The sequence below is a fragment of the Eucyclogobius newberryi genome, unplaced genomic scaffold, assembly GCF_026437365.1.
Source record: "Eucyclogobius newberryi isolate DKJ021-1_F unplaced genomic scaffold, fEucNew1.0.hap1 SCAF_2, whole genome shotgun sequence".
NCBI lineage: Eukaryota > Metazoa > Chordata > Actinopteri > Gobiiformes > Gobiidae > Eucyclogobius > Eucyclogobius newberryi.
The window spans coordinates 36057138-36080368 of NW_027315834.1; the positions used below are offsets into that span (position 1 = coordinate 36057138).

Below are 23231 nucleotides of genomic sequence, written 5' to 3' on the forward strand. Positions count from 1 at the left end.
CTACGGTAACTTGTACTATTACACACTATCAGTGTGTCTGCAGACTGCTAGTTTATAGATTGCTTTATGAGCTTGCTAACGGGATTTTTGAGAGACCTAGCTATAAACGCATGGTATTTTTGCCTTATAATTAAAAAAGAAGGCAGGGTGTGGGGCTTTCATTTATCCCAGTGGCTATCAGGATTTAGAGAATGCAGCCGAAATATGCAAAGTCAGAGAGCTCAGGCTGATTTGATTGCAGAGGAGGATCACAAATCATGGCTGCCATGTTGCATCCGTTTACCCTGCCCTCTGCTGTAATGAGAATACAGGCCATGAGTGCTACCTCTCAACTTGACTGCAGTGGCACGAGTCAATATAGAAAGGAGACATTTGCATGCAAGTTAACCCTTTAAACTTCAAGAAATAAGCAGTAATTGAATGATAATGATTTAATTTATTGTAAAATTTATTTGATTTGTTGGTCAAAAAATGTACATGTTGAACATTTGTGATATGTATGTATTGTGTAAAAAAATATTTAGCACATTAAACAGTAAAAAATATATGTTGTCTGCATATTTTGCTAACATTGCAGTTTCCAGTCCATTTTTCCCCGCTATACACTTTGCATTTATACAGCAGTAGGAGTGTATATATTTTTATATCCTTTGGTCTTTTACAGCAGACAATGGTCCATAAATAAACTGTGGTGTAAATAAATAAATAATAAACAAAAGAAAATTGTTAGACAATATCAATACAGTCAGCCTATCACTAAGAAACAATATATTTTAATAAGGAATAGTTGCTAGGAAACAAGGTGAGCACTGTGCATTGAGAATTGCATTGCACTTCATATGAGTAAATATAACCACCATGTGGGAATAGGTAAAAGCAATCTAATGTGCTTTTATTTTAATCCATTAACTCATTTTATTTATAAGAATGGTTTATACAAATTGAGTTTGATGTAAAACAGCAACAACAGCACCATTTCAAAAGGTTCAAACAGAGCTTCCTGCATTTAGAGCCAGTCTCTACATTCAAGTCCAAGGCCTGATTTCACAGCAGCATTTCACCATTACAATTACTGAACATATAGCACATACAAGACCAGTCTGTACTGCCCCAGGCCAAAAAGGCATCCACCTTATCCCACAACAGAAATATAAAAAAAGAAATAAAAAAGAGCAATCAGCCCTATTTATTGTATTCCCATCCAATTGTATGGCATATCAAACAAGTAGCAGAGATATGGGTACTCAAATGTCATCCAATGACAGATCTCATAAAAAATTGTGTGGCAATAAAGTCAACTGTCTCTTCAGCCAAATAAATGAATCCATTCAAGTCAAATCCAAGACGAGATAAAAAATAAAAAAAAAACATGTCGGAAAGCAAGCAATTACCTCATGCCGCTTCGATGAGAGCATGGTATGATTTGAAGGGAATGGCGATGGTAAGGTGGATCATACCTCGCATTCTCGTGAGCCCGAAATGGTGTAGGTGCATGGACCGGTTCCATTGACAAGCACGTCCATGGCCTCGGAGTTGGTCGGCTTGTAGTCCACATAGTACTCCTGCAGTGGGGAGCTAAGGGTGCGCTCCGTTTCTCTGGCTTTCTTGCGGCGCTTGCGAGCAGCCGTCGAATGCTCCTGGAGTTGCTTGACGCTGCTGGGGTAACGCTTCCAAGACACGTAAATCACCAGCAAGATCATGGCCACGGATAGGAAAAGGGCAACACTCCCAGCTACAATTTTGTGGAATGAGACTGGTTCCAGTTCTTGCTCAGGTGGTAGGGCAACAGGTGGTGTGGCAGATGGGGACGAGGGGCCTTGAAGGGATCCACCGCGTTTGCCAGATCCGGTAGGGATAGCAACAATAACAGGGCGCTTATCGGTTTGAGCAGGGAGGTTGGAGGGCGTGGGCGGGCTGCTCCGTAGTGTGGTGAGAGGAGATAGTTGACATACGCTGAAAGCTTCGACAGCATCCATGACTTTCTCACCTTGGGCTTTCTTGGGAGAGGCGCATATCATAGTGGTCTCTTTGGCACCACGGAAATTCCTCAGCCAGCCCACCAGAGGACAGATGGCCGGGCTGCAGTCCCAAACATTTCCTGCTAAGCTAATGGTGGTCAAAGATACCCACGCGTCAACCACCTCCTGCGACACGTTGGTAAGCTTGTTGGAATCCAGGTTTAGCGTCTGGAGATTGGGCAGACACTGGTAAACCACCGGGTCCAATTCTGTTAAGTCGTTCCCAGACAGATCCATTTTCTGGATGGAGGCCCAGGTCCAGGTCAAGCCCTGGCTCATGGTGCGAATGCGGTTCCACTGGAAATATAGTGCTCTCAGATTGTAGAGGCGGGGGAAATGGGAGAAGTTGATCTTTGAGAACTGGTTATGCTCCAAGTGCAGCTCAGTAAGTTTGACCAAGCCGGAAAAAGCATTGCGAGTGATGCTGCGGAGGCGGTTGTAGCCAAGATCCAAGAACTCCAGATTCCTGCAGTCCTGGAAGAGGCGCATTGGAATGGTTTTCAGTGAGTTTGAGCGTATGTGAAGGCTTAGAAGTTTTCGGAGACCCTGGAACTGCCCCGGTTGCAAAGCTTGCAGTTTGTTGTACGACAGATCCAGATTGCGCAAATTTGGAACAGGGTGGAATGTCGTATTGTGGAGAGAGGTGATCTTGTTAGAACTTAATATCAGTTCTTTGAGTCGGCGAACTCCTTGGAAAGCTATTACGTCTACTGTGGCAATGTAGTTATGATCCAAGTAGAGCCATATTAGGTGGTTAAGTCCAACAAATTGACCGGCCCGGAGACTGGCAAGGCTGTTGTAGCGGAGAGAAAGACCCTCACAGCCTCCGGAAAGGTTCTTCGGCACATCGCGAAAGGCGCTGGATTCGCAGTAGACTATTTTACCATCGCAGCGACAGCTCTTGGGGCATGGGCGCTCACTCAGAGATGGGTTCGCTGCCAGCCAAACCTGCATCAGTAGTTGGACTACTAGCCAGCGACGCCGCAGAGCAGAGCCTGTGCACAGGAGACAAGCAAAAAGAAAAAAAAAATCATTATTCAAAGATTTATAGAACAATGGGAGTATATAATTTGTCCTGGTGATAAACAGGGCTCGTGTTCAAAAAGACATCTAACCTCATCAAACATTCTTAAATCAAGAAAACACAGAAGACACGGTGAAGGTCAACAGAAGAAAAATGGCATCCTCATATTATCAATCAGGGCTGATATGTTTAAAGTCACTTTCAAAACAAAGCTAAAGGCCTTCTGGGGTTTATCAAAAGTTTACCATTTATTTCACTGTCAGACATTTGTCTCATTAACATTTGATAAAGTTACCATATTTTGAACCGTATAGCCTGTTGACAAGGACTAAATTCAATGGCTAAAAACGACAAATAGGACACAGTTTCTCGCAGAGTGAATTAAATTAGGCTTAATACACCCAACTATCTGATTTGAATCTATGAATATATGAAGACAATACTGTGATGGGGTTTGTCACTGGCTAGTTTCTATGGTAATAAATTGTAAAGCTATTCTGATTCTGATCTGTTTACCTCTCTATGATTTATCACAAACTTTAAGCCTCTGACTCACACAACTGGACACGCGTGTTGGCTGGGCAGCACTGGACACTAACAGGCTGAGCCACTGGTACATGTTTATTTACAAGTCTATGATGTGTCTGCGCCCTCTGTATTTGTATGCATATATTCAACAAAAAAGCAGATGGACAGTTTTCTCTGCAATATCTGGACACCGTGTTTCTTTCTGTACCAAGTGTTCGCGCAGAGACTGTTAAAATGGCATTTCAATATTCTGCTCCTGCAACATGGAATAATTTACAAAAGGTCTGGAAACGTTAAAAAATGGTCAAGTTAGTCTGGAAACAGCATATGTGTTTTGCAGTTCTTTTTCGGTAACATATTTATGCAATTGTCTAAATGTGTGTTGATTTGTGAATTAATTGGTGATTGATTTTTCTTAAAGGAAAATAATATGAAAGTCAATTTGTTATTTCAGATGAATGCAATTAAATAAACTATAAAAACATGTGGTCAGTAGGTTCCTATTGCTTTATCACCACTGAATCACCATGGTTTATTTACTTTTTCCCACGTTTGTCATAGTAATTCTGTATAGTTTGGAATTTATTGGCATTAGAAGTGCCGCATGAGTTAAAAATGTCAGGATCAGGAGAGGTGCAGACTTTAGTTCAAATCAAATCAAATCAATTTATTTTTGTAAGGCCCAAAATCACAACAACAGTTGCCTCTGAGGGCCACAGGGAGAAATGAATCAACAATGTCTGTGGTGGCGATGAAGTCAGACAATGTCTGTGGTGGCGATGAAGTCAGACAATGTCTGTGGTGGCGAGGGACGATGTCCCAGGGTCCTCTGTCCTTAGACTCTCCTTCTCGGCCAGGAAAAACTACAAAAAAACCTCTTTGGGAAAAAAGCGTAGAAACCTGGAGGAGTTCCAGTGAAGGAGAGATCCGACTCTCACAGACGGAGTTAACCTGTGAAAGGTACACAAAGGGCTACTCTGATTTGATGTGCGATTTCTGTTTGTACTGGCATCACATGAGAGGTTCTCTGTGGACACTGGCAAAGAAGAAGAAGCACATTTCTGCATTGTCTAGCATTTGTAGCAACCAACTTAAATGTTTATTTTTTAATAAAGTAACAAAAATGTGCATTTAGTAACTTTCTTTTAGACAGTACGTCATCTCATTTTTATGGATATATATATATATATATATATATATATATATATATATATATATATATATATATATATATATATATATAGCTAGAATGTTCCACAGTATAGCATTCAACTCAATTCTATCTCCATGTAGACAAGCAGGTGACACCATCAGGCCAAGTTATAGATTAAACATACTGATAGTAAAAACAGATTATTACGTATTACTGACGTATGACTTACATTCCAGGAAATACTATCATCTCCATAAAGACAATTTATTTCGTTTTTTGACTATTTATTAGTTCTGTTGTCTGTTGTTTTGTTACCCCAGCCCCTATCACGATTCTCCACCGTTATTTTTTTAGGCCAATAGAATGTAATTTTTAACAAACAATAATCATAATTTAATTATGATTATTATCATACATTTTATTTAAAAACTAGACAGGAAAGGTGAGATTTGATCATATCCATGTACCAGTGCACAATAATATTGTCCATGGGAAAGACACTAACCCTAACCCACCTTCGAATGGATGAATGTGATGCATGAGGTATGAATAATACTGGCTGCACTCGGAAATGGAACACCAAATTGTTTCTAATAAACATGCGCAACAATCAAATCGCAATTTTGGTTTAAAGTGTTGCTTTAGACTTAAATGTCCTTTTTTGTGTAATTCCAAGTTTTGTCTGAAATGATTCCTTGACTCAAAATGGCTGAGAGGCATCAGGGAACATATGGCGTCCAACATAGCCATTTCGCTTCGTGCCAAGCATCTGTTGATCCCATATGGGTATTGTATGTGCGTGCATCGATTTATGTGTGTCTTTGCAAAAATAATAGGAAAGGGCTAGCCACATTTTCTGTTTGTTTTCAGAAGACTGTTTCATCATTCTTTACAGATGGATCGAGTCGAGGGACTGTACAGATAATTCGCTCCGGCTATTGATTATACCGGCACATACATCAATCATCTTTCTTCATCTTGGCGCCAACAATTGCTGGTGCATTCAAATAAATATTATGGACAAGACAATAGCGATCACAAGATGGAGTGCGCCTGGGCACCGCCGCTAGACACTTTTTTCAGTTCAAAGGTTTGAGCCAGGATCAACAACATCAACAACTTTTGAGGATAGACCACTATTTTGATACTGTATTTGAACCAGAAATACTATGTTTCCTACTATCATTCAGCTATCTTTGCCTCTTGAGCAATTACATATGAAGTCATTCATAAAATGCACTCTCCACTCCTCCTTCCATCTAGGAATTAAAGATTAATCTACGTGGGATAAGGGAGGTCAAGATTGTAAGGTTAATCCATAATTGCAATTATTAATTTCACAATATGATCGTAAGAATCAAAAGGGTTAATAATCGTGACAATTTTCGAAGCAAAATGAAATATTTTTAGTCTAAAAATGACAACTAAGCCTAAGCGTTTCAAATTTGGCTGTTTTAGTCAAATTTAACTTTACATTGTCTTGTAGAAAGTTCAATTTTATAAAGCTGGTCACAAGCTTGAGGAATAGAAGCACATTAGACAATAGGAATGTCTTTTCATAATTTTCCCACTTAATTCAAGTCCCTCCACCGCAATATGTGCAACAAAGTAATTATATTTTATTACAAGAGCAAAATGTTGGCACATTGTACGCAGCTATTTACTAGCCTTTTTATTTCTCAATTTTGATTATTTTTAATTCAGTCGCACAAGGAGCATCTATTCCGCTGCCTTCAAAAATACAACTCAACAATTCTAGTTTTTTTGGGAAACTGTGAGAGTTTAAGTGACTGATAAAACCAAAATTTTATTTTCATGTAACATCACTCTATCTCTTTATGTTTGTATGTGTATTTTCCACAAATATCAAATCATAGTAGAACGCTAATTGTGAATTTTACTCATCTCACTTCATGCCACTTTATTACTATTTAATATTAAACTCAATGTTTTAAACCAACGGCATGTCATGTCTTTTATTGTTTATTTAACGTCTGTTTGAAATAACGCTGTCAAATGCTGCAAGCCATGTTAAGAAATGCTACTGTTGTCATTTTATATATAATGACATATACAACATCATCTAAACGCTTCGCTCCTTTGTAAATCTGAATGCGTAGGATGTTTTGTGTCGAACCTGTCTTCTTCTTTTCAAAATAAATTCTGCACTTGACTCTATCCCCACGAGTATAATAGGCTGACTTTATTAGAAGAGATGATGCCTTTCTTGACACTGTCGGTACTTGAATAGGAGCTTGGATTGCTAATGCTCTGGTAAGCCATCTCATTCTTCTACTCTTATTCACAAAAGGATGAAACATGTTCTGTTCAAACATGTTCATAACAGCTCTAAATAAGAGTGTTATTATTATTAAGATTATAAGAGTTATTTCTATCTGTTTTGCATCTGCTTTTATTATTATACGTGTGTGCCTAATCTGTGTTGCAACACTGGGATTTCCCTTTTGTGGGACAAATAAAGGTTATCTTATCTAATTTTAACACAGGGAGCGTTTACAATTCACATGTGTGGCTCTTTTGCATTGTGTAAATGACAATCCAAACGTGCCACCTCGTTCTGTTCCCATCGGAGTAAAAGGTGCCAGTTATGATTAATTATCACATTTTATACTGATGGGGTCTTTAAAACAATTAGTTGTCACATGTTTGTTATAATGTAAGGCCTGTTTTATGAAAGTTGATAGCTTGCTTTGCTGATTGTACCTCCTTATCATAATGCTAAAATCTCCAAAATTGCAATAATGTGAATGGAAATAAATGGACATAAGTATTTTTTATTAAACTAACAAGGTCGTTCCCTTTCACTAGAGATTAACACTTTTAGAACTGCTATGAAGTGCTCAGGACCTCTTTCATCAATTAATAGACTAAATGAGCCAGCATTTCCTGCTGATTAAAATCAAACGTTAAATGGGAATAAACTCTAAAACTGAAGATACTACTGGCTCTAATTAATAGAGTTTGAGTCCTGCCTAATACTATAAGACTAAAAGGTGCATTATGTATGTCACTTCTCTGGTAGAGGGTATGTTTCCATGTCATTACTTTGTCAGGAATGTTCGACGGTATGGGTTTCAATATTTAAAATATTTTTTTAATGAGCATTTAACCATGTCATTACTCAACATAAGCCTTAATCCGAAACCTCATTCACACATGCAGAGATGTAGACATGAATGAATGAAGCCAGAACTTAATTTCCTTCATTTTTGATCAGGCAATTTCCCAGTTAAATAGCCAGGACTAATGCAAGGAAGGTGTATGTATGAATTAAAGCCAGATAATTGCCAGCACCACTGCTCGTTTCTGTGGTTATGAGCTTAGTGTTACACTATGCAGTTAATTTGCATTTTCATTACATTTAAATGATGCAGCACAATGCTCTGATGTGCGGATTGTCCTAATTCTCCTCTTTACAGCCGGTGCGCCCTTGTGCACTAACACACTTCATGCACGTTCAGTAAACGCACTCTTCACTAAAGTGTGTAGTGTGTACTGTGAGTACTGGGACAGGGCTTGAGCTAGAATGAGAGACAAATGCCAGGATAAGTGTGAACAGAGCAGTCTCAGAACAGACCCTGTAATGTTCTGAGACTGAGTGAGTGTGTGCTGAGTGTTGTGCGAGGGGTTTTATTTCAGTTGATTCCATCATTTTTGAGTAATCCTGAACTGTCCTGCATTCAAGGCACAAGTACAAAGAAAAGGACTGTTTTCCCTGACCCCATTTCCCCGCCCACTGCTCTGTGCTTGCGATAACTAAAAAACTTTGGACTCCTGTTCATGCATAGGGTTCAGAAATGATACAGCTGCTTTTGGTGAAAAGCAGCTGAAGAGGCTATATAGTTCTGCAGTTTTAAACACAAAGTCAGTGGACCTGTTTCTATTGTTAGCTGCTTAAGATCAATATTGTGGTTTACAACAAACCACAACAAAATTTGAAATCATGATCTATGTATATTGTAGTTTAATACTAAATACCCAGAAAAAAGTATAATGTAAACTTTATTAAACATATCCATCCTGTATTCGCATATAGATGTTTTTATTGATGAATAAACATGCATTACGCCTACACAGATCTGACCTGCTACTTGGCCTGGTGGTGTCAGCTGCTTGTCCCCATGGAGATGGCAACATTCCAGGCAAAGCAATGACAATTTAGATACAAGCAAGAAATGGATAATTGTTACCGCAATAAACTTAACTTTGGAGGAACTATACAGTAAAGGCTCTTTCTCTGTTGTTTAACTTCGCTCCTCTGAAGTTCAAAGTACGGTCTGCTTTCCAACTCGATGCTATAAAGCATGTTGAGATTTCATGACTCATTTTTGTGCAGTGCTTTTATGATGCACAGCTTGTTTTATGCATGTGTCTAACGCTTCTGTCCGTTTATGTTTCATGTGTGCATTACTTGGTTTGGCCCACCTTGACAGACAATTAAAGTATGTGTTGTTCTGGATAATAATAGGCGTGCCGGGTAGAATTTGAATAAGGATGTTTTCTGTGAGAATGCATGTATTTTCAAGGCATTAGAATCACAATTGGACACAGTTTTTTTTTTTTTTTTTGCTATGCTCAACATTTAAACATTTAAATTTAAAACAAACAAAAACAATCCGTATGATTTGTTCACAATTACACACCCCTTCCCCTTTCCATCTCTTGCTTTCTGCAGGTGTCCTTTCAAATCTCTCATGGATGGTTAAGTTTAGGCCCAAGACTAGTGACGTTCAAAAAAAGAGAGTGAAGCCAAAGCTGGGTAGCAGACATCTCTAGACAACACCGCTGCTATTTCTGCCCCTCCGCTCCGACACTCTGTGGGTAAGTGCGCTTTACTGCTGACCCAAAATAAAACCAAATGCAGCTTAATAAATGTAGCAAATGGACTCGCTAACTGGTGCACTTTAGACGATCACTAGTGGCTCATTGCTGTTTACAACTTGTCAATGAAAAGCAAGGGGGGTAAAAACGTGTCCGCACTAAGCTGGATTTGTTCAGTGGCTGGCACACAGGGAAGGAGGACAGCCCCGGACGAGCCTAAGCCATTCTATTAGTCACCAATTATCTGCGAGATGATACTATGTTCTGCCAAGTTAGCCTCTTTCAACACAGAGAGCAGCATTGTGCGCTGGTGCCACCGCCTTGAATTTGTGGAGCTGATTAGATTGAGCGCCGAGGAGTCGAGCAGATACAGTTGTCATCTTCAGTGGAAACATGTCGGAAATAGAGATGCGTTTCTTTTTCATATATTTCAATGTATGTACTAGGGCTGGGTGAGAAGGTGCTCAGTAGTTCTGCTCATGCATGTCTCTGATCTGGAAGTAAAATGTTCCATTCTTCAAACACTTTTTGGCTATATTTTTGAAACAGGTAACATTTTATTATAACTTCACTTTTAAAAGCCTTTATGAAGCTATGGTCGTAATGAACAAATTATTTGGGCTTAGTAACCATTATTTATTATTATATATGTATCCTAACCCCGGAATTAAGTAGTTACTAAGCCTGAATCATTCTTATTAATAAACAGTTTCCATCCATCCATCTTCTTCCGCTTATCCGGGGCCGGGTCACGGGGGCAGCAGTCTAAACAGGGACTCCCAGACTTTCCTCTCCCTAGCCACATAGTCCTTCCAGCGTGTCCTGGGTCTTCCGCGGTGGAACATGCCCAAAACACCTTCCCAGGGAGGCACCCAGGAGGCATCCGGAACAAATGCCCGAGCCACCTCAGCTGGCAATTTGTTTATTGATAATTAAGTCTTTGTTCATGTTTTATTAAGGCTAATCAAGGTGTGGTTACTCTGAAATGTTATTGACAGCACATAAAATTCCTTTCTCACTATCCGCGGTTGGTCTCGTCCTTTTTTCTAAGCTCGGGTCCTCTACCAGAGGCCTGGGAGCTTGAGGGTTCTGCGCAGTATCTTTGCTGTTCCTGCACTGCACTTTTCTGGACCGAGATGTCTGATGTTATTCCAGGTATCTGCTGTAGCCTGCCCCGAGTGCTCCGATGATCACAGGCCCCGCTTTCACCTTCACCTTCTCCAGCTCCTCTCTGAGCCCCAGTTATTCCTCCAGTTTCTCACGTTCATTTTTCCTGATGTTGCCATAACTTGATATTGCCACGTCAACCACAACAGCTTTCCTCTGATGTTATCCACCTCCACAATGTCTACAGTCATTAGAAAACCAAAATTACATAGCAGCTAATTGTCTGCAGTGTTCTTCAAAGTTGGGCAAATGCGACTTGCACCTGAGCCAAACTTGAATTTAGCCTCCAAGAAAATGAATGAAGTAAAGTTCTCAGTCAAACCAAGGTTAAAAAGAAGTCACTGGATATAGTATCAAGATTCACAACATCGAGCTGCACATTTGTCATTTCTGATGGTTGTGTTCTGGATGAGCAATGTGCAGACAGAGGTGGGTAGTTTATTGCTTATTGTTTATTTAGATCCCCATTAGCATTGGCACTGTACTGTGTCAGGACTCAGTTAAATTTCATCAAGTTCATTTAGTTTTCAGAATACTGACACCAGAATAGGCTTATATTCTGTTTAGGCTGACAACATGCTATGTTTGAACCCGTATTTGAAGAGGTAAAAGTCAAGCGAGCACTGCAAGGACAATTGTGCATTATTCGACTAAAAGTTGTATGAATTTATAGGAATATTTTTCCTTATTATACATTCCTTTCGACAGTAACTGCTTTTATAATTTCAAAAGGTGTATTTTGGGAAGATCAGCCACACATATTCAGCTCAAGTATTTCAGGAGAGCTTATGGGCTTTTGGCTGCTATGAATTATATATACATAAAAAAAAACAAAAAAACATCATGAACCATTAAAAATCCATTGCCTATATTGGACTATCTCTATCAAAATCTCACAAAATTCCTAATTGAAATGTCTAAACCTATAAGAAAGTCTTTGTTTTTTCTCATACCCTTCCGTCCTAATTTCTAACACCACAAAATAATAGCCTACAAAAAGAGGAAAAGAAAGAATGTGTTTAACGTACTGTCCATTATTTATGAACCCAAAACCTGTCTGCACTGAAGACACAAAGCACTCTAGCTCAGGTTGGGTCAACGCTGTTCATTTATCTCTGTCACAGCCACATTTGCATTTTAGATCTTAAGTGTAAGGTCGTTTTTGGAAAGTGAAAATAAATTGGCTATGCTTCACTTCTTCAAAGAACTCTGGGAGATTTAAGATACCAGGACCCAAATGAGCACTTTGCATCGAGCGTCTTCCAAATGTGATAGGTATGAAACACAGTTTCAACGCAGTTAAGTTTAAAAAACAGATCTAGAACTTATTATTTTAGCTGCCTCCGAAATTGAAAAAAAAATGAACAATAAAAATGTAAAAATGTTATAAATATGTACAATAATTAATACATCAATCAATCAATCAATCTCAGAAATAAATATTTTCCAGATGTGCATACATAATTTTGAAAGAATCAACGTTGTTTGCCAAAATCTGGCCATAACTACTGTATTTTCCGGACTATAAGTCGCACCTTTTTTCATAGTTTTGACCGGGGTGCGACTTATACTTAAATACTTATACTTATACTCGGGAGCGAATTATTTGTTATTTACACACTTGCAACCTTATTTCATTCTCCAGTGCATCTTATATATGTTTTTTTCTTCTCTATTATGCATTTCTTGGCTGGTGCGACTTATAGTCCGGAAAATACGGTACTTTGATGGTAAAGACTCTTGATGGTAAAATGTATAAGTGACTCTGAGAGGATTTTTTCCCCCCAGATTTTATCACAAATTCAATTTTTCAAAATCTTGAATACATCCTTATAACTTACAGGCAAGGATTAAACCAGTCAATGGAACTACCCACTGTGTACACACTAGATTGGATTGATTGAAGTTTATTTTTGCTGCTGCCCACCATCTTTTCACTCCCCTATGACCTTTTGTACATAAATGGCTTGGAAAATTAGCCCACATCCCAGAAAAGGTTGAAGATATTTCCAGTGCCAGTAGTTAAGGGATTGACAAACACTGACTTTCTACTTTCAGTAAAGAAAATGATATACCACCTTCGCTTTAAACTACTCTTAAAAGCCCTGGAGAATGTGTTGTTTCTTTTTCCACTCCTGCTATAGCAACATGCTGCCCTCTGGATTATATAGGCTCCACTTGAAGGTCATCCTCAACTGCTACTTTAAACTAGTACGTAAGCTTGGAAAATAGAATATGTCACAATACAGCAGAACTATAAAATCTGCAGGATTGGGAGGCACAACAAATACATTCTGATGTCAAATTTGGATGTATGATAACAACACATTGCTGTAATTGTTGAAATGACAGAGAATGGCTGCCTAATCAGTCATAAAAAAATAATAAAATGTGAATTATTTAGAATTATCTTGGGCTTAAGACCACATGGTAAAATAAATAAATGGCATTTATTTAGTGTCGAATATAATAATAAAATAATGGATATAGTAAATTGTTAATATTTCACACGGCTAAAAATACACCAGTTCTGTTTAGTGCGTCTCCATCGCTCACAAATTGACTTTACAATTCAATAGTCAATGTTTTATTGACTATGCCTCCACCAACAGAAAATTCACCAATTTAAGCTATTTGATATTTTAGTTAAAGCCCCACTGCATAACTTTGAGAGCAAAAAAATGTACTTAGGTTAAAGTGTGCCCTTTCTTTTAGAAATTTCAAACGGCATTTGTTCTATTATGTGTATGCTTTATCCTTCCTGCCTCCATCTACTTCTCTGACCAATAAGGAAGCCATCTGATTCACCCCTATGCAATGTTTTAATTCTTAGACAAACATAACCCTTCTTTACAGCAGTACAATTAACACTTTTTGACTTCTGGAGCTAAATCCCTATATGGCCCTCTGTTATTACCTCCTCCCCACAGTTCCCTAATGAAGAGCATGGAGCGCTACAGCGATGGCTATCTGGGACCACGTGTAATCATCACATAATTGTGGGCAGCAGCGTGAAGCTATAGAGACCAGGCAGGAGACAGGCACCTGAACATCTGGAGAGGCTCTGGTGTGGAAGTAATGTGGAGGAGGCTGGACCGATGTAACGTCCCTGAGTGGAGACTGTGTAGCATTGCCCACTAAAACTATGAAAAGGACTGTACATTATTATGTTTGTCAAAAATGTGTTTTGCTGCAGTACAGATATGTTTTAAAATGTACATTAGGATCCAAATGAGATTGCTGTGTGCTGGCTGCAACTACATAATAATAATGCAATTTATTCTCCGCAAAGCAGGAAGTGCGCTGTTAGCATGCTAATGTTCGCTAGCTTAAACTTCGCTCTGAATGTTACGGAAAGTGTAATTTGGATGCTCAGAGTTTTTTAATTGAGTGTGTGAATTGTAATAATCTTTTTTTTTTTTTTTTTTTACGTTTTAAAAATCAGGTTCAGTATCTCTATGATCTGACCACAATTTTAATAGAGGTCACACAACTATGGATGAGGTCTCTCTCAAAGATTCAGGTAATCAAAATTGGGATTAAAACTCCAATTAAACATGACAAGACCAGTACTAAATCAGCACTAAACAGGACCAAAAAGTCATCAGGTCAAAACTGGGCTCAAATCAGGAGAAACCCAGGACAAGTGTAAATGCATCCTGTCACCAAAAGCATGCAGATTTATAGTATATAGTATAGTAATATAATAACTGAAGTAGTTTTACCACCCATTTAGCAGCTAATCATCTCGCTAATTCCATATAACTCTAACTTTAGGTGATGATTTGTTGAGAAAATAAATACAAGGTAATGAGTATTCACTTGCATCTAAAATCAGGTCTGACAATAACTCTACACCATCCAAAATAGTTTTTTTTTTTCAGGGTAAAAATGTTGGAAGAAACAATATTTAAATATTTATGGTTAAAATGTACTCTACTAATTTCTTAATCAATTCCGTCCAGCAACATAACCAACATTTCTGACACTACATAGAATAGACACATTTTCTTCAGCAAACTACATGTCTTATTGCTTACATCTCTTCTTCTCTTTGGAACTAGAGTTGACAAAGACACTTTCAATGTTAGATCCAGCAATTCAACATGGATAAACAATCAATACAAAATGGTTTATAAACTTGGATGACGCTCTGAAGATAAGGTAAGAGAGATATAAAAAAAAAGGTTTTCCCATATTTTCTTTCTCAGATACCTGTAACTAATTTGAAACGGAAAGATTTTTTTTCTTTTCTAAATAGTGCTTAAATGTGTAGAAAACTATATTCATAGCAAAGTTACAGTTGCCCACTCTGAAATGTGCTCTTTTCTTTTCTTCATGGATAGGTTATTGCTTTACCTGCAGTGATCCACAGTATGGCATAAACATATCCATCTCAATCGGAAAAAGCAGCCAGGTCAAGTAACAGGTCAGGTCTGTGGAGAGTCAATCCTCAAACTAACATTTTCTGATCAATAATAATGCCATACTGTAGCACATTCTATAGGCAAAGCAACATGAATTGTGCAGCTCAGGTTTATGGCTAATGATCTCTGTGACTATTGGGTCGATCTGTGATGATGAAAAAGTGTCCTGAACTTCAAAGTCCTCTCTGTCAACCCCCATAAACAATGTTGATTTTTTTCACGCCATGCCATCAAACGTGTTGTTATCCACTCAGAGAAGAACCAGAATTCAAGAGATTAACAGTTATCCGATTTTCAACATTTCACCAAAAGAATAGCATCACCTTACACTTTGTCTAAAATGTAGAGAAAACAGCAAAACATCTCAACCATAACCTGTTTTTTCCATAAAGAAAATATTGCTTTCCTTTCTTTCACGCCAGCGGTTGGGAAATCAATCTCAAGTTGTATTCATGCTTATATTGCCATGGCCCCTTCACAGTCACCTACACTGAACGTAAACTCCCGCAGTATGAAAGCTGTGTTGTGCTCTGGCTTGTATTGACGCGGTGCAGTAACCCCAGCGTGCTCAATACATCATGGGCACTACAATTAATGGCACGGCAGCACCAGTGAACTTAGCCATTTGTATACCAGTTAAAGATGGCCACTGCTGATTAGGGCTCCCTGGACAATAATATCCGACAACACATAGCAAGAAAAAGTACGAGGAGGGCCACAAAAGGACAGGCTGTTGTGGGGGTAATTGGATAACTGGTGGAGATGTAAAAGCATGAAACTGTAAATCGTAGCATGTTTCAAAAAGGGGTGGGTGATATGGCAAAACAAATTACGCCATGCTTTTCTTCAAGCCTATCATTAATTAAATTGAATCAAAAATCATACGTACACTTTGTATATTTATGAATGTGTTTACATTTGTCGTTATTTGGTCCTAAATTGACAAAATGTTTGCCCTGATGTGGACTTGGTTTGGTCCTGTTCTAGTCCTTGTTTAGTCCTCATCTAGTCCACGTTTTGTTTTGGGTTTAGTGCTGGTTAAGTTCAAATTTTGAATGTGCAAGTGTAAAATAGGGTTGTCAAAAGTCTAGAAAATCAGATAGTAATGGATACTAAAACTAGATACTCATTTAAACATATTGATACATAAAAAAACATGTTATTTGTTTGTCATAATTGTGGTCTTAATCAGTATTGAGCCTATTCTAAGAATCGGAATCAAGTTTGAAATTTGTGTAGCTGTGAACGCACCCTTAATTGCCTTGAGGAGGCAACCAAAGTAGTTAGCTTCTTTTGAGAGTTCACACTGGATTGCAATTGGTTAGATCCACCTGTCACTCAGAACATGGCTTGAGGCTCATGGTTTTAGCATAGTGCTGCATTCAAGAGGAAACATATCAATTTGATCACAATATTAAAGATATTGTCACAAGAAGGAGATCACAATTGGATTGTATCACCATGTTGCACAGCTCTGGTTTCAAATAGCATCCAAGATTATATATGTGTATATTAATTTAGTTGTGGTTATTATTATTGTACAGCCATTTGTCTTCTTTTTTGACCCATGCTCCAATGCCAGAGGATTAGTGGCACCTTGGGAACCTTCTTCTCATCGCAAGGCTGGACAATTAATCTTTTAATTAAAAGCAGAAAATGGGTCCCAAACTGAAATTGATGCCAAAATGTGTTTTTTATTAATAGACAGACATTAGACTTGGCCATAGCCCTCTCTTGTCAACACATTTTAAGCCAAATCATATATACGTGGCACATTACACTTTGGAAAGTTGACCAGTTTCCAGTGTCACAAAATTGATCAGTGTTAGGATGTGACAAAAGACAAGACGCACACTCATTTGAGTAGAAGAGGTACGTGGAAGTAGATCATTAAAAACTGGCATGAGTATAGTTATTCTGCAATAGGAGGAGAAGAAGAAAAAAAAGCTGCCTACAAGTCGTGTATGGCATGGTAAGAGAATCGTGGGAAGACGTTGCAGGCAGCACTGACTAATGGCACAGTCAAAGCGTTAAGGAGACCCCCGCCAAAGCCCCCGCCAGATAGCACGCATTTAAATGATAATGAAAATTAAATCATGCAGGTGCAACTCAGCGCGGAAAACTTACCCATATCCGCTTTTCGATCAGCCCCAGCCTACAGATGTGTTAGCGGCGTCTGGTAGTCCACATGACCCGCTCCTCCGCGCACGCACAGGCGACGTCCCGATCCACGACGACCAGCACCGGTCTGGACTCCGGAGCGCACCTGCCTCCCGTGGATCCGAAGCGAGGCAAAACTCTCCCGGTGCCCGCGCCTTATCCGTCCGTGCGCTTGTGCCAAAACGAAACCGCTGTCATTCATTTAACTCCGCAATCAAATGAGAGACATCCATATATAGAGTTGAAAAAAAAAAAAAAAAGAAGAATCCAGTTTTAAGAGCGAAACAGAAACAACAACAACAACAAAATCTTCAAAAAGCTCCTAGGTGCGGTTTTTATTTCTCTGTTTCTCTTTTCTCCTCTCTCTCAAGTCACAGCCAAAAAGAGTACCGCATTTGACGCATAAGCTCGTAAAGACAGATCCAGAAAAGCGTGTGGCTGTTACGCACAGGGAAGGGAGGAAATCCAGTTTGGTTTCGTGAGAAAAGCCAACATTTTCCTTTAGAGTTACGGAAAACCAAGCTGAATCCTCTTTTTTCTTAGCGGTCAAGCCAGCCGGGCTCCTGTTGTGGGGAGCTCAGTGTTTTCCGCGCACTGAGAGACGAGCGAAGTAACGCCGCGTTATCCACAAGTCTCCGGTGCTGATGCTGCTGCTGCTGCTGCTGCTGCTGCTGCTGCTGCTGCTGCTGATGCTGAGAGTCGCGACATTCACGCACTAGTAAAACATCACCAAAGATATCCAGTTTTTTGTCCACGCACTGTCGCTCTGCATTTCCCGTTGTCTCTCTGGAGGTTTTTTTTTTTTTTTTGAGGATGACTTAGGAAACGAGACAGCGTTGTTAATCTGCCGTGTGTCACAGCAACTTTGTCAGGCAGAATCCTAATGCCCTCTTCTGGCGAGACTGCGACCCAGAGAGACGGAGAGCGGGGCAGAGAGAGAGAGAGGGACAGAGAAAGAGAGGGAGACGGAGAGGGAGACGTGGGAGAAAGAAAGGTGCACAGACTGCGCCATCCAACATGTTCGATCACGGGTTAGGTGTCGTGCGCCGGTGGCTAAGGAGAAGTGACGTGTGGTTAGAAGGACATGCACGGTGCTCGTGTAGCATGAGGGCGCAGGAGACGTGACGGCTCTCACTGCAGGAGCGCTGCCCATCACATCAGCGCAGAAGTTGTGCCGTGACATGTTGGCTTCCATTATAGGAACACGGTTAGAACCGCGCAGTAGGTGTTCAGCAATGAATGTGGAAGTCCACCCTGATGCAAACAGTGTTTCTTTGTAAGCATATACTGCCTGAGTACTTTTTTACTTACAATATTCGTTTTTCCCCTACACTTCTATAACTGTCTATTGTGTTTAATGACTTAATTTAGCAGTTTTTACAGTGTATAAACTGGGTTATTTGCCCATAAGACAAACTCAGCAGCAAGATTGTATTATTTATTTATTCATGTAATTGCCACAATGGATGTCTATTGTATATCTACTTGTTTTTGTTTTTGTAATAAAGACATTCTTTTAAATGTTTCCTTTACTTTCTTTCCGTGTATGTTAGTATACATGATGCTACAGTATTTACTGGAACTGGTAATAAACTTAATAAACTAACGTAATAAACTAACCCTAACCCTTTACATACCCCTTCAGCTCTTTTAATGCTGTCAGTAAAAGGAAAACGAATTGCACTGCTTATGTCGGCCTCTGCCATGTATTAAAACCGACACAGTAATACAATATAATAGTGTGTGTGTGTGTGTGTGTGTGTATATATATATGCATGTATACACACAGAGAGCTATAGAGCTACAGTAGTTGAATTACTCTCAATAGTCATTTTTATTAGCTAGTCAGGAGCCACAGAAATGTAGGAGCAGCGGCTCTAGCGCTTTTGAAATACAGGCGCTATCCGCGGTGCTGATTCCTACACCCATTCTCCAGCGCACATGGACCTTTTCCACTCCAACAAGGGAATGTACACAGTGGAGCTCTCCAAGATGCTGAGTGTTAAACTTTTCTTGCCGCAACCATCTCAGCATTTTATCGTCTATAACATCACTAGCAGCATAATCTGACCATTCCTATGTAACTCATGAACAAAAATGTTCAGCATACTTTGTGTTTGCCCAGTATTGGCAATAATTCTGTATATTATTTTTTTATGTATAGCTTTTGAAATATGTAATTATGTATTTATTTAGGGTATTTTGTTATACCCTTTGTGGACTGTGGTTGTGTCCCTGGGCAGGACACAAGAGCATCTGGCAATAACTAACTAATTAAATACATCAATTAATACATAAATAAATATATATATAAAATAAACAGTACATAACTTTGAGCTTGTTATAGTCGGACCTGCACTTTGGTGTCTCAATCTCAAAATTATAAAAACAGGAAAACTTAATGACCCTAATTTAATTATAAAGAAACATTTCCCTTAGACTACTTTATTAAGATAAGATAAGATAAACCTTTATTTGTCCCACAATGGCAAAATTCCAGTGTTGCAACACAAAGTAGGTACAGAAGTAAACAACAAAGAACTTATAACTAATAGAAAAAAAAGAAAAAAAAACACTCTTAATAGAAAAGCTCTTATAAAAAAAATCTTATATTCTTAATAAAAAGTAAAAAATAATAATAGTAACAATAGTAACGCTCTTATTTACATCAGTTATATGGACGGAAAATTATAGCACCAATATGACTGACATTATGTCAGAGTATTGCTTAGTATTAGACTTAAATATTATGTTGTGGTGTACTATTGTAATGCTGATTTATTCTTAAAGGAATAATTGAGGATTTCCACCGATTTGAGAAGTCAAGTGACTGTTAGTCATTTTTTTTAAATGCACATGTGCACAGTGTGCCACACACTCACCCCCCACCCTCCTGTTCTTTCCAAGAGGCCGCCTACCATCAAACCTCATGCGGAAGCACGCAACAGCCCCGCTGCCACACATGCTTTTGTTTATTAGTGCAACGCATCGTATCTCTCGTCTCCGCAGATTTCCGTCTCTTCTGAGCTCAATCACAGTCTTATTCTGTCGTCATTTTGTACTGTACACTGAAGGAACTCGCTGCTAGCTTTGATAGCACACCCACCGGCTTATCAACCACGCATGTGCAGCCAGGGAAACGTGCTGCTATCCTGGGAACGAGCCTGCAGGTGTGCAGTAGGACGCACAAAATGATTGACATGTGGGTGAACTACTCAACTGTCCACGCCACGAGGAAATGAGATTCTGCGCCAAAAATCCTCTATTATTCCTTTAATTACAAAAAGCATTGGGCATGATGGCCAAGATGTTAAAGCATATTTGTTACGTCATAAGGCGCTGGTACAGCTGGCAGCCCGGTGTAAACGCTCTCTCTTCTTTCTCACACTTATTGTGCTTTATCTCCTATATTTTGTAAATATAGTTAGTATATTTTTTCTATTTTACTGTACGATAGGGACACGCGCTGGAATAGTTTTTTAATTCAACTGTTTTTGACTTTTTTCGGCTGGATTTGAGAGTTTTTCGTTGCGTTCGTTGTGTTGTTGTGACGTGAGCTAGCTCCGAGCGAGCCCACCAGCCCCCCCCCCCCGCGCCCTCCGGCCGCGCTAAAGTACGGCGTGTCGTCGGTACACGTTTATATACACGTTTATATGAAAGAGGAACTTCACGAACGATCGGGACACGCACTGGAATCGCTTTAAATTAACTTGTTTTGACTTTATTCGGCTGGATTGAGTGTTTTCGTCGTGTCGTTGCGATGTGTCTTGGCTCTGAGTCCCCCGGCTCCGGCCCCGCCCCCCGGCTCCGGCCCCGCCCCCCGGCCGGCGCCGTACCGCGTTTATACAAAGGAGGAACTCATGAAACTGCGGAGAACAGTCGTCTTACCCGGAGATCGTCACGTTATCCCTTCGCAATACTGACCTAACCTAATACTGATGTGCAATTCTGTCGTATGTGCAATTACTGTGAAATTCATGTGCAATCTATGTGCTGTCGTGACAAATATTCATGTGCAATTACTGTCGGGATCACATGCAATGGTATTTATTTATTTATTTGTCTATGGGAGTTTTTATTTATTTATAGGAGATCTTCTACTGAAAGTGTTTTTCAGACTTCCTATAAGTGATCTGTTCTTCTGTATCTATCTCTGTATCTACCTGCGTTGCACCAATGAAATTTCCCCATGTGGGACAATAAAGGAATATCTTATCTTATCTTATCTTATCTTATGTTGATGTTGTACCTTGGACTTAACTTAAACTTGTTGTATTGTGTATTGTGAAAAGTAGATGGATAGAGCAAACCGGAGCAGGCAGAAAAATACTAGGGTTGATTTTGCCACCAACTGCATCGCTCCATACTTTGAAAACCACCTCTTCAAATTACCTACTTGAACTGTATAAATACTTTTTTATTATCCACAATGTAAACTTCTGAGCACTTTATTGTTCTTCCACCCCCATTCATTGTTTCGTTCCCAAAGGTTATGATTCTTGCTTTATTTAAACCTGTTCAAATGAGTACCATCTGGATCGGCATTAAAAGTAACGACTTATTTCTCCATATGCATCCTGACTCCCAGTGAGGAATTTTACAACTTCAACTTTTTAAATTGCGTCATAACTGGCAGTTTTATACTGTTTGATTCCAGATGAGGTTATATGGTTATTTTTGTGGTACCTTTTTAACACCCTGATTTATTTATTTATATATACGGTACATGCTAGTATGTGTCAGGCTGCCGTTGTGTTTGCCTTATAAATATACATTACTAAAGTCGAGCCTGACTGAAAAAAGTGAACAGACTCTGTACCATCTGGATCGACATTAAAACCAATGAATACATTTTGCCAGTTGCTACGTGACTTAGTGCAAAAAGTTAAATAGAGTGTTGAAAAAAAGTTTTGTTGGTGATTCTGAGTTTGGATACATTTTTAGAGACATTGACAAGAAATAAAGGATGGTGTTTCTTCTATGTGCAATGGTCTGTGTGCAATGGTCTGGCTTTAGTTAATTTTGCTGTTTTGCTGGCGTTCATCTACCCTAGGGACCAATAAATATGAAAGATTTATATATATAAAAATATTAAATAATGATGTGATCACAGCCGCCAGGACATCAGTAGCTCAGTTGGTACAGCGCTCGTCTTCTGAGCCAAAGGTCGGCAGTTTGAATCCCCTCGTCATCAACATGTTAGTAGAGCGGTTAGACCCACTGGCCCACAGGTTGGTAGTTTGATAACCAGCTGCATCTGGTGAATATTGTTGTTATGTCCTTGGGCATGACACTTAACTTGCCCAATGTCCTGAAGGTAGAAAATCCCTGTATAAATATTACCATTTACTGTTGTTGTATTTGCAGTTTATGTAAAAACTGAATTAAAAAAAGATATACATTAAGGGTGTGTTCACAGTTACTCATACACCATATACAACAGGACCAAAGCAAGTCTACATCTGAATGAAATTGGGCTCATAATCGGACCAAACCAGGACAAATCTGAATGCACCATTAGTGCACAGGTCTCATTGAAATATTACAACAAACAAGCTTATTTGACTAACCCTGACGTAGCTATAAGTGACAGAGTTAGGAGACATTTTGTACAAAGTCACTGCATTGTTTCTCATCATTAGTTTACTTAAAGTTGTATTTAGGTTGATTCATGCATGATTAAGTGCTCAGAAAACTCGACAACCCACTCTCTCGCCCACATCCCTTTAATTAATGCTCCATTTGACACATGTAGGGTTTTAAAATAGCCACTCAATCAAGTATGTATTATAAATTAATACATGTTTTTAAAAATAAAACAGTCAAATACCACTATGGAGAGGTTACTTATCAATTTTGAACAGGAAGTTATGAGACATGTTTGTTTTTTTAGACCAATATTGCGGTTCAAA

The 23231-nt window shown here is 39.1% G+C and overlaps 1 protein-coding gene across 1 annotated transcript in view; it reads right to left on the minus strand.

Moving 5' to 3' along the window:
- The window catches only part of LOC140368235 (leucine-rich repeat transmembrane neuronal protein 4), a 179626-nt gene extending 162062 nt beyond the window's left edge, over positions 1-17564 (minus strand). Inside the window, exons 1-2 of the mRNA XM_072455198.1 lie at positions 17287-17564; positions 1458-3013 (exon numbers count right to left, since the gene is read on the minus strand). Of these exons, the coding sequence (XP_072311299.1) occupies positions 1458-3013; positions 17287-17290 (1560 nt within the window). The 5' untranslated portion in view covers positions 17291-17564. The remainder of the gene's footprint in view (positions 1-1457; positions 3014-17286) is intronic.
- Positions 17565-23231: the final 5667 nt, after the last annotated feature.